The sequence below is a fragment of the Pollachius pollachius genome, assembly GCF_949987615.1.
Source record: "Pollachius pollachius genome assembly, chromosome: 20".
Lineage (NCBI taxonomy): Eukaryota > Metazoa > Chordata > Actinopteri > Gadiformes > Gadidae > Pollachius > Pollachius pollachius.
In genome coordinates this window covers 5,226,631-5,242,003 of record NC_136953.1, presented here as the reverse complement: position 1 = coordinate 5,242,003, position 15,373 = coordinate 5,226,631, and the positions used below count along the sequence as shown (strand labels likewise).

The 15,373-nt window shown below is 38.8% G+C and overlaps 1 protein-coding gene across 3 annotated transcripts; it reads right to left on the bottom strand.

The window, feature by feature from the left end:
* Positions 1-3,288: 3,288 nt before the first annotated feature.
* LOC307091030 (interferon-induced very large GTPase 1-like) lies at positions 3,289-15,373 on the bottom strand. 3 transcript variants are annotated; one of them, XM_079757863.1, is made up of 4 exons: positions 14,781-15,373; positions 10,182-10,239; positions 8,987-9,247; positions 3,289-8,616 (listed from the first exon to the last, which is right to left on the bottom strand). In XM_079757863.1, exons 2-4 carry the CDS (start codon positions 10,204-10,206, stop codon positions 3,962-3,964), a joined length of 4,941 nt encoding a protein of 1,646 aa, XP_079613989.1. In that variant the 5' UTR covers positions 10,207-10,239; positions 14,781-15,373; the 3' UTR covers positions 3,289-3,961. The 3 variants fall into 3 exon arrangements, with proteins under 3 accessions (XP_079613989.1, XP_079613991.1, XP_079613990.1); XM_079757865.1 differs by lacking the exon at positions 14,781-15,373 and adding an exon at positions 14,313-14,757; XM_079757864.1 differs by lacking the exon at positions 14,781-15,373 and having other exon boundaries at positions 10,182-14,302.

Genomic DNA, 15,373 nt, shown 5'->3' with positions numbered 1-15,373 from the left:
TCGCCTGGGAGAAATTTATGAAAGTGACTGAAGATCTCAGTCATGAACTCCACCAGACAAGGAGGCTTTTGCAAAGGAAAGTGGAATGGCGAACTTGTCCGGTATTGTTGAACTTGCAGTGTTCCTTGAACCTCATAAGGATGTTTTTCATGAGCTTTTTCGTCTGTGCAAGATAGCCATAGCCCTCCCGGTAAGCAGTGCAGCATGTGAGCGCAGCTTCTCAGCTCTTAAACTCATCAAGACCCATTTGCGCACAACGATGACAGATGACAGACTGAGCAACCTGGGTGTTCTCAGCATTGAGGCTAGAAGAGCACAGTCACTTGACATGGACAAGTTTATTAAACTTTTTGCTACCAATCACCAAAACAGGAGAATTCATCTGATGTAAGATGGATGAACACAGAGTTTGTCTAATGGTCTTGTTTTTTGTAGTTAAGGTTTGTTTGGTTTATGTTACAACTGTTTATGTACAATTTTACAAGTTACATTATGAAGAAGCACCTTAAACCTTAAGTTATATTTGGTCTGGTGGCATTGCATTGGACTTTAAGTCTTGTGTTGTGGTCTTATGGCCTATGTGAAAGCATTTTGTAGCAGGAGAATGAGCAAAAGCAAGAACTAGCTACCTCTATTGCACTTTGTTACTATTATTAGAATCCTCTATTGTTCATGAGAGTTTGAAGGTTTACATAACATTACTTTATAGTATATACTTTTTTTGGTTTATGTTACAATTGTTTATGTATATTTATCAAGTTAATTTGTGATTCTAAGGCTTAACTGTTTGATTTAAATAAACTTCATAATTTATGCTGAATCAAAGCCAACGTTTCAATTCATACCTTCATCAGGGCCGAATACCATGAATACCGTTTTTGCACATTTTCATACATCACAAGGCATCCTATAGAATAACATTATTCATCAGGCAATCACCTGTGTCACCTGTATTGTCACCTATGTTTGCTTTACTAATTTAGGTGCCATCTTGTGGTTAAATAAAAACACACCAAAGCAAAGAACAAACCAAAAAAGTCTAATTCCAGTATCTCCAACAAATTATATCTAAGATAAGTAATAACATAAACTAAGCATGTAAAGAACAACAAATATTTATGTTTTTTTCCTTACAAGCTTAATTTATCCTTTGCTTACAGATACACTTTTTAATAAGGTCTATCTTAAAGCATTTTGGTTTGTTCTGTTGCCTGGATTGTTGTGTTTTATGTAACCACAAGATGGCGCCTCAATTAGTAAAGCAAACACAGGTAACAATACAGGTGACACAGATGATGAGCTGATGACTGATTAATGTTATTATATAGGATGAGTTAAGAGCAGTTGAATTTTTCTACTCTAATTTAACTTGTGAAGAGATGAGGACTTTAATCCACTACAAGGAAATGGCTCTTAGAAAATGTGTACCCTATTCTGAACATAATTACTGATTAAAAATAGACATGCTAAAATAACCAGATATACTTTTTGGACTGTGATAGGTGGAAATGGAATTTAAAAAATGACTTTAAAAAAAAAAAAGTTTTTTACCAGCATAGACACCTTTATTTGACAGTTATGAGACAGGAAATCATGGGAGAGAGAGGGGATGTGACATGCAGCAAAGGACCGGGATTCGAACCGCAGTTGGCTGCGTACGCATATGTATTAAACTTCGCTATGCCATGGCCACCCCACACTAGCTTTGTGTCCCATCTTGGCCACCCCAGTAAAAATGTCCTGGATACGCCACTGATGCCATGGCCACCCCACACTAGCTTTGTGTCCCATCTTGGCCACCCCAGTAAAAATGTCCTGGATACGCCACTGATTAAGATATCATGGTATCCTCAATTGGTGTCGTTATTATTCTCATTATAAGCAAACTAATAGGACACATTTATAGCTGTTAGATGTGTTTGTCTTTAAAAGGGCCAGATTATGCACTTTTGCTTTGAAGGTCAGTTTTAGTATCAGGTCACCTACTATAGGTCACCTACTATTCATGTTCAAAATATTATTCTCAGCCATTTTGTTTTTCACCTCTAAAACTGGCCAAAACATCTAAAACTGTTTAGGGTCATCCTTGTGTATCTTATGAGTAAATGAATGATTGTCAACAAGATTACTTTAACACTATTCTGTAAGCGGATTAGTCATTTAAAAAAACTTAAATTAAGGCCAAAGTATTTGGCCTTAATTCGCATCACATTTTGTATAATCTAAGAAATAATGGCAATACAGAAAATAATGACACAGAGTAGGTAAAACACAAAGTCAATGGAAAAAACTAAATATAGATGAGAGGTACATCTGTGTGTGGGAACATCGTGAGAGGCTGGAAAAGAGAAAGGTGCTATTTTTCTTCGGGTGCTAGACATACTATCTTGGTTTATCAATTTTTTGAATCTTCAGGTAGGGACAAGAGACTTTGCTTTTTCTTTTTTCTTCACACGGACCAAACCGGAGTAGTTTTCACAAGGACTGAGTCATACTCAATCTTTAGAATAGGTTCTTCAAAATGTTTACTGGGTACGGTTAGTGTTATTGAAATGTGTAATTGAGGGATGTTTTAAGTGTTAGCCAGAGATATTTCGAAATCCCGTTTTGTTTTTTACCTTATTTTGTAAGGGTTGACTCTTTTCCAGTATTTTTCCCGCAAGAGTAACTAGAAACTTCCTGGTTTCAGTATTAGAATCATAAAATCTACAAATAAACCAAAATATATATAACTTGAAATTAAATAGGAAAAGTGTCCAGAGATAATTAAATACTAAATAGATACATACTTAAGTTAAAAGTACTTGAAGATAGAACAAACCTGATGCAAATTTAGTTGACGTAAATGGAACCAGGAAAGGTAATATACTGACGCAGGAAAAAGGGTATAAATAAGAGAGGTGTCATTTTTTCCCCATTTCATTTTGTAATTATTTTCTATATAATTGTTTTAATTATAATATTTATATTTAAATAAATAAAGACAAAAGGTAAGAGAGAGAAACAACATTGAAAATAAGAAAAGAACAATTCTCTTACCTTTGAAATATATTTCATTGCTCCCGTGTGTCATTCTTGTGCAGACAGTACCATATCTCTCCTTGCGAACACTAGAATCTTCTGACGATCTGGCCCATACATTGATTGATTGTATACTGTAGTAGTGTTAATTAAAGGACACCAGGTACCGGTTACACTAGCATCGCTGATACAACCTTTAACTTTAGAAGTAAGTGCTCAGGGAATGCTCTGATTCTGTTCAGAAAATACAATAAAATCATTCAGAGACACTTTTCTGTCCTTTATTTTGTGTCAAGCTTACCATAAAATCACACACACCAGCCTAATTCATTTTGACAGATATTTCTCAACTGGCTCACTCAAACAATTTAAAATGACATTTTTAATATTTCTGGATGCAGTTACAATCTCAAAAAGAAAAGAAAATACCTTAACAATGCGAGAGATTATCCAAAAAAGCCACTTGAACAAATTGAATAAAGAAATCCAAAAAAGAGTGAACAGCAAAACAATTAAACAAATAAAATAGCCTTTGTGCTTAGTTTATTATGTTAATGTCAAATCAAACAAAAATGTAAAGCATCAGGCTCAAACTTTAAAAGTTCCAAGGGAACAGTACTTGAACAACAAACCACAAAATTAAAGAAGCAATTTAAGTTCAGCGCTGAGTTTGTAATCAACTGGTTTGAGCTAAAAGTAAAGGCACACATCCTTGTATAACTAATATATATCAGTTAAGCCTTTCTTGGCTCACATATGTAGTAGGATAACTTGTACACCATAACATATTGCATGATTTATGGTATAAATCATGCAATATGGTGATTTTTCATATGGTGATATAAAATACTTCCATTAGATCAAATATATATTATTCTAAAAGAGGCCGCTCTTTCTCATGGTATGAGAAGAAATCTCACTCTCATCTTCGCCACAAATCCTATTTGACGCCAAATGCCTCTTTAAGGCTTTTATCAGCATCTTCCTTGCTAATTGTTGTCCATTCAGTGGGAATATCTGCAGGCTTTGCATTGTAACATTCAGCAAAGTCCTTGTTGAACGTGACCATCACATATTTCCAGTAATCAGATGCTGTATAGCTATCATCTGCAGGAATTTCCCAATCCTCATAAATGGCTTTGTATTTTTTGTAAGGATGCCACTCCCCCTTAGTATCAACACTCCTGAATGAGTGGTCACTAAAGACAGCAGATGTGCAAATATTACTACAAAGTTTCTTTGAGTCTTCATATCTGTATGCTCCAAACCCCTCTGGCCTATGTATTTCAACATGATGAGCCTTGTGAGACACTGCCCCTGCCTCACATGGTGCCTTGCAGAATGGGCACTGTTTACCACATCCTCCTAACTTGGCTGTAAGGTTGTCTAGTGGCTTTGACCCGAGTCCATCTAGTTTCGCTTTGAATTTAGTTTCTTTTTGTTTTTCCCGCAGAGCTTGTTCCATTTCTATCACTGATTTTTTAAGAAAGTCTGCAAACTTTTCTGCTGTGGCTTCTTTCAAAAGCGCCATGCAAGCGCTGAGAGCATCCTGAGAAATTACCAATTTATCACCAAGTGCCTTGCAAATATCTTGAACAAACTCTTTTTGGGTCGCTTGTTTGTTCACTTGGGACTTTTGAATAGCATTGTCAATCCATCTGATACATTGTTTTAGATATTTATCCTCTAACTCCAAAAGTTTAGTCCCATCTGAGAAGTGTTTCTCAATTTGCTCCTGAATCCATTCCCTTATGAATTTCTCATATGAACTGGTGTACTCTTTGAAGTGGCAAAACTTGTTTTTTGAAAGCAAGTCTTTTAAGACAGAATATTGGAAAAACATGCGCGTGCTGAAATTTACTGAATCTCTGTCTGACACCATTTCATCAACAACATCTGGAACCGAGGAAACTCTAATGTAGGTCTCTACTGCAGGCTGGAGGCAACGATTAGCAAATTCCTCAGCTTTCTTTTCATCCTGCTCCCTTGCGTGATACAGGTCTTTAAAATCATCAAAAAACCTATCTTTGTCTCGATTGACGCACTCGAATGGGTCATTTTCTGTTATGAAATCCTGGTGCATTTTTTCAAAGTTTCTGGCTGCATGACTACAAATGTGTAATTTTAAACTCACCACATATTGGGTGTCTGTTTTCACATCTACAAGTTTTGCATCAATGTGCTGCAAAATCTCCTGAATGTAATTGTCATGGTAATCTGTTTTCTTCTGCCTTTTAACAGATACAAGTCTTTTGCAACTTGCTATAATTTCGTCAGCCTTTGCTTGTAACTCTGCTTCATAATTCCAATTCAATTTGGTAAACCTTAACAACATGCCACAATTCGCCTTGAAATCCTCATAGCCATGATCTTTAAGTGATACGTTAACGATCTGATTGGCATTACTACCCATCGAGGCTACATTAGTTCTCAGTTGAAAATGAACCTTACCATAGATACCATCAGTTGTGGGCATTACTTTGTCACGGAGAGGTTCTGTAGCTTTCTCCCACATCTGGTCAAAATCCTTTCTCAGCTCTTTATCCGATTGCTTGTTTTTACTTTTACGGCCTTCCTCTAGCAATCGAAGCACTTCTCCCTCCAAACGTTTTGTGGTGTTTTTCTTGACTTCCTCAACTTTTGCCATTCCCTCTTTATTTTCAGTCGCTATATTTACTTCAGATTTAAACAACCTTTCCAATTCGCCTCTTAGGAATTTTGTACTTTGTATAAAGTCTTCTCTGTATTTCTCGACTAGGTGGACACGACCATCTGTTTTGAAATATTGTTTTAGATTTTCAATAAGTTTTTCTTCCCATTTAGTTAGCTCTGAGCAGGCTTCGGTATTCAATTCCCTGACAAGTACTCTGATGTCGGATGCCTCCGATTTGCCAGCAGCTGTTCCAAAATTTGAAATCTGTGTTTTTGCACTTGTTTCCAATAAGTACATGGCCCTTTTGAATTCCCATTCCCATTTGTTGAATTCTGTGCATATTTTCATGTAAGCATCAGCCACCAGGCTATTTCTAAAGCTGAATATGAAATTTTCATGTTTGATGGCATTCCATAAGCTTGTTGTCCACTTCAGAAATTCATCCATGTTGTAAGCAGATGACTCGCAATCTCTCAACATTTGGATAATGTTTGTTTTATGTTCATAAACTGCTTCACTGTAACCTGAATTGACTGGTGCCATCGGCGGGTTTCCATGCCATAATCCAGGAATGTACCCGTTGCCAGTGTCTGGATCATATTCCATTACATCCATGAAGTTTTTGTTTTCCTCTTTTTTCTCAACTTTGGCAGCTGCCTGTGTCATCTCGTTCAGCTGTTGTAACAGCAGGGTTCTGTCCCTTAAGTTATTGTCATGGGCTGACACATCCGATACGTTCTGATGAACAAACAGACATTTTGTTTTTTTGCCGACTTCTTTCATCCTGAGAAAGGCATGTACTACAATTTGTAGGATGTCTTTCATCTCTGTCATGTTCTCCATTGCAATGTTCACTATTGTGATGTCACTTAACCCCACAACAATAGTTGCAAGCTCATTGTCATGCTCATAGCTATCTTCTAATTGTGCTAGCTCTAGCGATTTCAGGCCCTCTGTGTCAATGATGATTAGAAAATCACAGTTAATTTCTTTTGAGTACTCTTTGTTCACTCTGATGAGCAACATGAAAGCCCCTCTAGTGCATCGGCCACTGCTGACTGCAAACTGCACTCCAAACATGGTGTTGAGAAGAGTGGACTTTCCTGTGCTCTGAATACCAAGAACTGTGACAACTCTTATCTTGCTCTCTGGATCTACCATTGTTTTCAGTTCAGAAAAGACGTCCTTCACCCATGTCAAAGGAATGCTTGATGCTTCTCCTTCCACAAGCTCCAGTGGAAATCCATCAATGAGTAATTGGGCACACAACTTGGGCAGGTGCATGAATTGTTGACGGAACGAATCGGATTCAGGAAGGGAGACTGTAGATTCATAGATTTGACACATTTCTCGAAAGTAGTTCTCTATGCCCAAAGAGCTCTTAGAAAGTTGTTGATCAATGACTTTAAGTTCTTCTTTTCTCAAATTCTTACATTTGAGTTTATACTGCTCCCTGAGTTCTGATAAATGTTTTTGGGTCAAGTTGTCAAGTTTAATTTGCATCCATTTCAAAAAATAAGCCTGTTCAACAGCTGGACATGAGATTGCTTCCATGAAGCTGATCATATCATTTGAAATATCGAACTCCCTCTGCTGTTTCCGGAGTTGTATTTTCTGTTGGTTTAGGCCACTTTTGTATTTTTCTAGGTCTTCATCCCCAGCTTTTTTAAGCCTACATTCCTCCTTCTCTAAATGGGTCAATTCTTTCCATATTGAGCCCTGCCGAGGAAGTTCTATCTCTTTGTACTGTGCAGTGTTTGTTATTTTTGAGGTGATAGCTTCTGCATTTTTTTCAGCTTTCTGACAGTCTGAGGCGTGCTCATCAACCATAATTCCAAGCTCAATAGCAATGTCAGCCATTTGCTCTATGCTCTTTCCCCCCCCCGTGTTTTTAACAACGTTTCTTACAATTTCTTGTAGGGTTTTGGTAAAGTCGGCGTTGTTTACTTTATTTCGCTTAAAAATGATGTTGGTGTTTGCAAATTTTAATTCTTCCAGTACTTTTTTGCATTTTTTCTGGTTGAAATTCTTGCTATGCACATTGACTATCAAGAAAATCTCTGTTTCGTGTGGTTTTTTGAGTAGTTTGTATTGGTTGTCAAAATTGTCAAGAAACACAAAAACTGCAGCAGACGTTTTGCATAAAAATGAATATTGCAATTCACAGAGAGCAACATCTCCTCTGAGATTAGCTACAGCTACTGGTTCATTGAAAATATCAATGTTTTTGTTACCACAGGGAAGATACCAACTAGTTTCCACCAGTCCATCGGCAATTTCCCTTGGAACATCACCACATTCCATGTTATGGTGAACAAAAGTGTTGTGGTACTGTTGGGGATTGCTCAGAAGTGTATTCAGAATCTCTGACTTCGATAAAGAACCTTCACCCAGTCTCACAAAGGACACCATCGGAATTTCAGGGACAACAATTGATTTTTCAATAAAGCTTTTGGTGTCCGAGAGTGCCTGAGTTCTGTACTTTTTAACAATGCCTCTCAAAGCCCAAAGCATGAGCGTGTGCTTCTGTGTGCCACAATCAGGAAGCAGTAGAGGCAACCCAAACTGACACATGGACATTTTGATTGCCATTTCCTGCTGAAGGAGGCCATTTGAGCACAGAAAGAGAGCAGTGGTTATGTCTAATGGATTCACCACTTCACCTGACTCTTCATCTTCCATCATGGTGTCAAGATCTAAATCAGCATTGGCATGAGGATGACCCTGCTCTGACTCACTGCCTTCAGAACATTTCACATTCCTAGCAGTCGTATTGACCATCATTAACCTCTTGAGAAAGCACCATGGGAGATCTGAAAGACATTTAGCCGCTTCCTCTGTGACAGCCTTCTTGTCAATCTGTAGGACACTGCTTAGTGAGAGCTTCTCCTTGTAGTTCTCTTTTAAGCCAAGCTTTTTTAGAAAACCCTCCAGTTCAGTTTCTGTGGATATAATAGTTCTAACCGTTATTGTCAGTTCATTTCTAATAACAATAATAATGATATATAATAATAATCTGTAAACATTTGCACAGTGTTATTTTGGTATAATCTGTGAAGGCATCATGTCATTAATACCCTTTTCGTCATTTCAGTTAATTTTATGTTGTTTATTTTTGTTTATTTACTGTTATGAATGTTTTTTTATTAAGGACCCCAGTAATAGTATTAGTGTGTGTAGCTATCTTATATTGCCGTTAGATAGGAATAGAATAGTATCTTAAAGGAGAGGGGAGAGTCTGATAACAATAAGCAAAAAGAGTAGTATGAAACTTGTATGAAAAGGTTTTAGTATCTTATAAGAATAACTCACCTGTGTGGGCAGAAGTCAAGGCAGGCTGGCTGAGTCCTCCGCTTTTCAGCTGTGATTTAATTTGGAAGTCATACTTGAGCCCGGGCTTCAGATCGGAGAATGTCACACTGTCTGAATCTGTTGTCTCTTCTCTGGGTGTGTCTGTATCACAGAGACAGGTCACAACATAGCCCCCCACCTCACCAGCAGGTGTTTCCCATGTAAGATACACCGTACTACTGCTGACATGGGAAACTTGGACATTTCCTGGAGGAATGGCCTCTGTAAAGATAAAAAACAAACAAGCATATTCATGTAGCATGCTACCTTCTTGTTCTATCAGTGTTTAACATTAAGAGGGGGATTTATCACATGATGTGAAGCATGATTACCAGTGCAGACAGATACAGATGCTGATTTGTATGTTTTCCATCAGCAATCCTAATGATACTAAAAGTGTATTTTGTCCCAGGCCAAAGGCCCCAGATGTCTACTATTGTCTGTGACTTCATTTTACACGAGTAGACAAGATGATAATGAGATTCCACTTGCTGTTCGGTCAGAGCCCAGCCAAGAGCAATGATGTTAGTGCCAGCATGATGAATCATTGTGTGTTCAGCTATCTTAAATTGCCACTAGATAGGAATAGAATTAGAGATGTTTCAATACCGTTTTTTTCTTACCGATACCGATTCAGATTCCTGAACTCGATTATCGGCCGATACCGAGTATATACCGATACAGCATCCAGCATTGTTACTACTAATAGCACTTGTTCTTATTGAAGGGTTATTTTACGATGAAAGCAATGTATAGTTGGTTCACTTACTATCGACACAAGTATTTTCAGAACTAGATAATTTAAATTCATAATCTATAATTATAATAATTCATTTATTTTCTTGTAGTTAAGCGTCCATCCTTTTTCCGACTCGGTAGCTCAAACCCACGTAGGTCTGAGATTACGCGTTTCCCCTTCCGACTTTCCACCTGCAACTTGCGTACTATTATGAATGTTGTTTATTAAGGCCCCCGGTAATAGTACTAGTGTGTGTAGCTATCTTATATTGCCAGTAACTAGGAATATAATAGTAGCTTAAAGTAGAGGGGAGAGGCGATGGAAGGAACATGTTTTTTCAGTAAAACAAAACGTAAAAGTAAGCTTGTGTCTATAAACTTGACAGAATCATAGCATATGATGTACTTCTAGCCTTACCGTTAAGATTTTCTGGTTGATCCATACTGGAAACAGGATCAGAAGCATCGGGGAGGTCCTTCAATTTAAACAAGAGTGAACAAAATTAATCCATTCAGTACAATTACTTTGTGTAGTGTATGAACAACCAATTAACTGACTCTGACTCAACCTTTCAGGGCCAGGAACATACATATATCTTAAGTTTGTATACTCGTTTTACTTCTTTTTTTTATGTCCAGTTGTATGAGTGTATGTATAAGATGAACAATAAAGAATATATCAGTGATCAATCATACAAATTGATGATAACAGCCCTATGAGTAAAATGGTAAATCTCACGTTAACAAGACCAAATTGTGTGTGTTAAGACGTAGTGTTTGTATGGAAGGGCATTAGTGCAAATAAAGTCTTACCAATGTCGGGTTAACGCGACCGAATTTTGCGTTAGCGCAGCAAAAATTCTCATGTGAACACGTCAAGTCTCATTTTGGCACGTTAACACGCAACTGGTCTGCCACAGCCAACGTTGTTTTACCTTGCTCCATTTCTATCTTATAGGGGTGTTAGAAACATTACAGCTGAAAGCTAGTGATGTGTCTTTACGTTTGCGTAGTACATGCGTAGACGCCCACATTAGATGGACACAGTAGATGGAACGGAATTGGAAGGGAATTACACTATTTGGTGTTTGGTGTGGTGATTTAGATCATCCACTGTGGATGGTTTAAGTTGACTCCTACGTTCCTGAATATCAGATCCAGCACCGGAGAAGTCTCGCTCGCTTGCTATGCTGGATGAACTGAGCAGGGATGGTAAGGATAAATCTGGCAATCTGAGCAATATTTGGAAATGAACGACCGTGCTCTCCCCACCATAATAACACACCAAAAGAGTAATCTTTAGGTGTTTTGTGATCAATGTAAGCAGCAACTTCGTCCCGATACTGCGGAGCCTCATCAATGGAACCCTCTACATCCAATAGTGCAATCCACTGACACTCAAGCTCACTCTCGGGTGGGGGCCAGGGGGCGCTGTTCAGGAACTGCTCTCATCATTTTGAAATGCAGGCATACGACCCGACCCGTGTCCGTCAAGTACATTATTTTTCACCCGTTTCATCCAAATTGTGCGGGTCACCCGTCGGGTACACAAACCCATGCATGACTCGAATGTGACGTCAAGCTCCCTGGACAAGACCAACAATCTCCCCATCGGCATAACTAAAACTCTCCACATGCCCCGACTTATAATTGTTTTCACCTCTTTCTATGCTTTTATCCTCCCCTTTGAAGAAAGCGGTGAAGTGGAGCAGAGAGATGGCCATGTCTGGACCAGATTGGTGGTGACGTATATCATTCGCGTCGAGAGCAGCGAGGGGCTTTAGTTCAAAAAGCGGCCTCACACAAAACATAACATTATCAAACTTCTTTGCGATTTTTTTTGTTTTCTCTGCATGAAAAATTATAATTTAAATCCACAAACAATGTACAGTATGTGTAATCCAGGGCATATAAAGACTGGAACCAGAAAATAATTACCTTCTCTCCATTGAAACCCATTCTAATTTTCCTAGCCCAGAGGTCCCATGGGGGTCTCCTGGAAGGGGCGGACTTACGAGCTATGCTGTGGAACGCTCCATTCACTTGCATGAGCCTTCCCGACTGCCGGCGGTGAATTATTTTTTCCTTCAGGGCGAAGCAAGACACCTCCGCTTCGCGTCAGTTTCCTGTTCGCCCTGTCGGGGCTAATGACCTGCTTAATTTATTTTTTAAAGTTGTTAAATAAAATAAAATCATTACACGGCTACATAAAATAACATAATCAGCAAAGACAATGGTTTTATAGCCATGATTTAAACGGCATACCAGCTGCTGGTTTTAGCGTCCATAGCAACCATCATAGCAACCATGTTATTATATTTCTGTCGAGACCTGAAATATTCGTCAGAACTATCAAACCAAACATCCTTCACATTCACTGAGTGAAGATTATGAAAGTTAAATGCACAATTCTCGAAAAAATGGAGAATGTTTACATAAACACTTTTAATGGCGTAACTATATTAAAATGTCATATTTTCCACCCAGAATAAAAAAGTATGTCCGTCATTTTCACAGAAAAATATCCTAAAAACTATCCCATAGGAAAGATGCTCACAGCATCTATTAGAGCCGTAGTCGGGTTAATACTGGAGTGAATGGGCTGCTGGAGCACCCGCTCTGAACGTCAAACATCGCCGGGATGGCATTACATTGTAGTGAATTGAACCCCTCTCCGTCTGCAGACGACGCCGAAGGGTACCTTTCCCGTCAGCGACCGACGCTAAAGTGCCCTGGCCAACAGTCCGTATTTGACCTTCTCAGAGTGAGAATGTGTTGATATCTGGTGCAAAGCATCGGCCAGATTTCGATATATTCTATATTTCGTTCTTCCTTCATCCAGTGGTGTAGTCTACGTGATACGCAGGTACACGCCGTATACCCACTAGGAACGCTCCAGGATTTTCGTATACCCACTTAAAAATGTGCACGGATATGTATCAATCGTTTTGTGACAGAACTTCAGTGTTTATATTTTTCAAATACCGGTTGGGCATATATGCAATAAAAAAACTTTTAGCAGGGGAAGTTATCTCCTACATTCACCATTCATAAAATTCCCCCTGCGCGCTCGCGCTCTGTTACGAAGCGCAAAGCTGCGCCTGCATCTCTGCCAAGCCCCCAGGAGCAGTGCGTACTTTCACAATCCATCAGTGCTCAGCGGCCAAGTGGGGAACAGGAATGTGTCTCCGCAAAAAATGTCTGGATATCAATCAAAGGCTCATAATAATCTTTATACCATGTACTAATAAAATGTAAGTTTTCTCTTTTCAAAACGCCACCTCAAGTGTTTTATTAGCCGTTTTATTTATTTATTTTTTTGCAGGAGAAGGTGGGCAGCTGAGGCTCTACCTCCTGAGCTAAGCCGACCCATCATGCACTAGGGCGCGGCTGGCTGATGCGGAAGCAAATCTCTCCTTGATGTTGCCCTGTGCCATCGAGCAGTTTTCATAGGAATGAATGGGCAGCATTTTTTAATCCGCTGTCCTTTCTTTAATAGGTCCATGATCTCTGCATGTTATTTGGCGACCAAGCCCCTCCCTCTCGCGCTGTGATTGGCCACCCACACAGATTGAAAGTTACAATTACAATATTACAATAGGAAAAGCACACTACACTATTTCAGTGTTTTAGTTAGTTTTAAGCCTGGCCCAAAATCTACTGCTGCCGCTTCGGTTGACCCTGCAGCAGCAGATGCCACTACTAGAGCTACGGACACTAGCAAATACACAACAGAAAAGGACATTGTCACACACACACAGAAAAGTGTGTGTGTGTGTGTGTGTGTCCAGTCCTCCCATATTAATGTGTATACCACATAACAAGTAGTCAACAGAAGAGAATGTTTTAATCCCACTGTATATCTCCTTGTTACTTTTAGATGAGAACCCCTGACCAGCCTTGAGTGTCAGGCTAGGGAATTAAAAAATAGGCATCCTTGGTTAGAGTGGACGGAAAGAAAGTTAGGTAAATGTCAGCCAACATGCAGTTATCCAAAAGTTAAAGTTAATTACTATGCAAATGACAGTATAGCTAATTCATGGTCATTTTTTAAGGTGCAGTAATTTCAGACTTTTACACAATTCAATTACTGTATGGTACGTTAGATAACAACAGTAAGAGCTAAAAATTAGAGCAATTGAAAGAGTGAAACATTAGTCTCCTTTAATCTCCTTCTCATGCATTGGTTAGCCATGGTTGTAAACAGTTCATTACATTATTTTGTGCTATTGCTACTATAGGTACACAAAGGACAACTTGTTATTTTTGTGTTATATTTGCTAATACTGTTATTAAAACTGATAATAAGCCTATTCAGCTTTCCATGATTGTTGATAATCGTTGCACTCCTAAATCCATGCAGCAGGTTGTAGACCCCTGTGTTATTGAGTGTGGTGCGACACCCCATAAGCGACAAACACGTACATGTGTTTGGCGCTGTTTACGAGCATGGGAGGGAATCATCACAGTATACCCACACCAATAAAATAGACTACACCACTGCCTTCATCGTACAAGCGGCTGTCTTTTCAATCCTTTTTTAACTCACGTGATTGAAGTGTCAGTCGTTGTTGGGTATCAAAATGTCCGTCGACTTCTAATGAGCAGCACCATTTCAAGAGATTCTGAGAGGTGAATTATGTTTGAGGCTATGTTCTTTTTATACAAGTCATCGCTGCGTGAAAATGGATCCCGCCCGCTCATTATGTAAAGATCAACCCATTGGCTGGCGATGACCAACGCACACGACCTAACATACTAAATCTCCTTTTCTTTTCTCTTTCACACTTTTATAAATGGTACGCATACATGAACAACTTTCAGATTGTAACTCTATGTGGATATAATCATGGGCGACGGAATCATTTCAAATGTCCAGTATGCGTTTAGAAACACGGTTGGTGATTATTTTGATATCTCCTGGTAAACCATTTAAGGCAAATAAAAGGCTCACTATATTCGCCACGTATGGAAGACTGCTCCTTCTCAAAATATGTTCAATATTTTTTTAACTCACGTGATTGAAGTGTCAGTCGTTGTTGGGCATCAAAATGTCCGCCGACTTCTACTGAGCAGCACCATGTCAAGAGATTTTGAGAGGTGAATTATGTTTGAGGCTATGCTCTTTTTATACAAGTCATCGCTGCGTGATAATGGATCCCGCCCGCTCATTATGTAAAGATCCGCCCACGCTACCAATAATCACGCTGTGATTGGCTGGCGATGACCAAAGCACACGACCTAATATGCTAAACCTCCTTTTCTTTTATCTGTCTTACTTTTATAAATGGTACGCATACATGAACAACTTTCAGATTGTAACTCCATGTGGATATAATCATGGGCGTCGAAATCAATTCAAATGTCCAGTATGTGTTTAGAAACACGGTTGGTGATTATTTTGATATGTCCTGGTAAACCTTTTAAGGCAAATACCAAGCTCACTATATTCGCCACGTATGGAAGACTGCTCCTTCTCAAAATATAGTGTCATGTCATAACATACATGTATATGTAGGGTAGTGGTACAGAATAAGGGTCTTCAGTTTCGATTTATTATAAATGGGTGTCACTGTCAACAAAGCGAAACCACTTATCTAATACCACCAT

Coding starts and splice junctions, on each gene's coding strand:
- LOC307091030 (XM_079757863.1), bottom strand. CDS start 10,206: ATGGATCAACCAGAAAATCTTAACG. Junction 9,248..10,181: donor TCAACCAGAAAATCTTAACG/GTAAGGCTAGAA, acceptor TTATCTTTACAG/AGGCCATTCCTCCAGGAAAT. Junction 8,617..8,986: donor CTTGACTTCTGCCCACACAG/GTGAGTTATTCT, acceptor TTATATCCACAG/AAACTGAACTGGAGGGTTTT.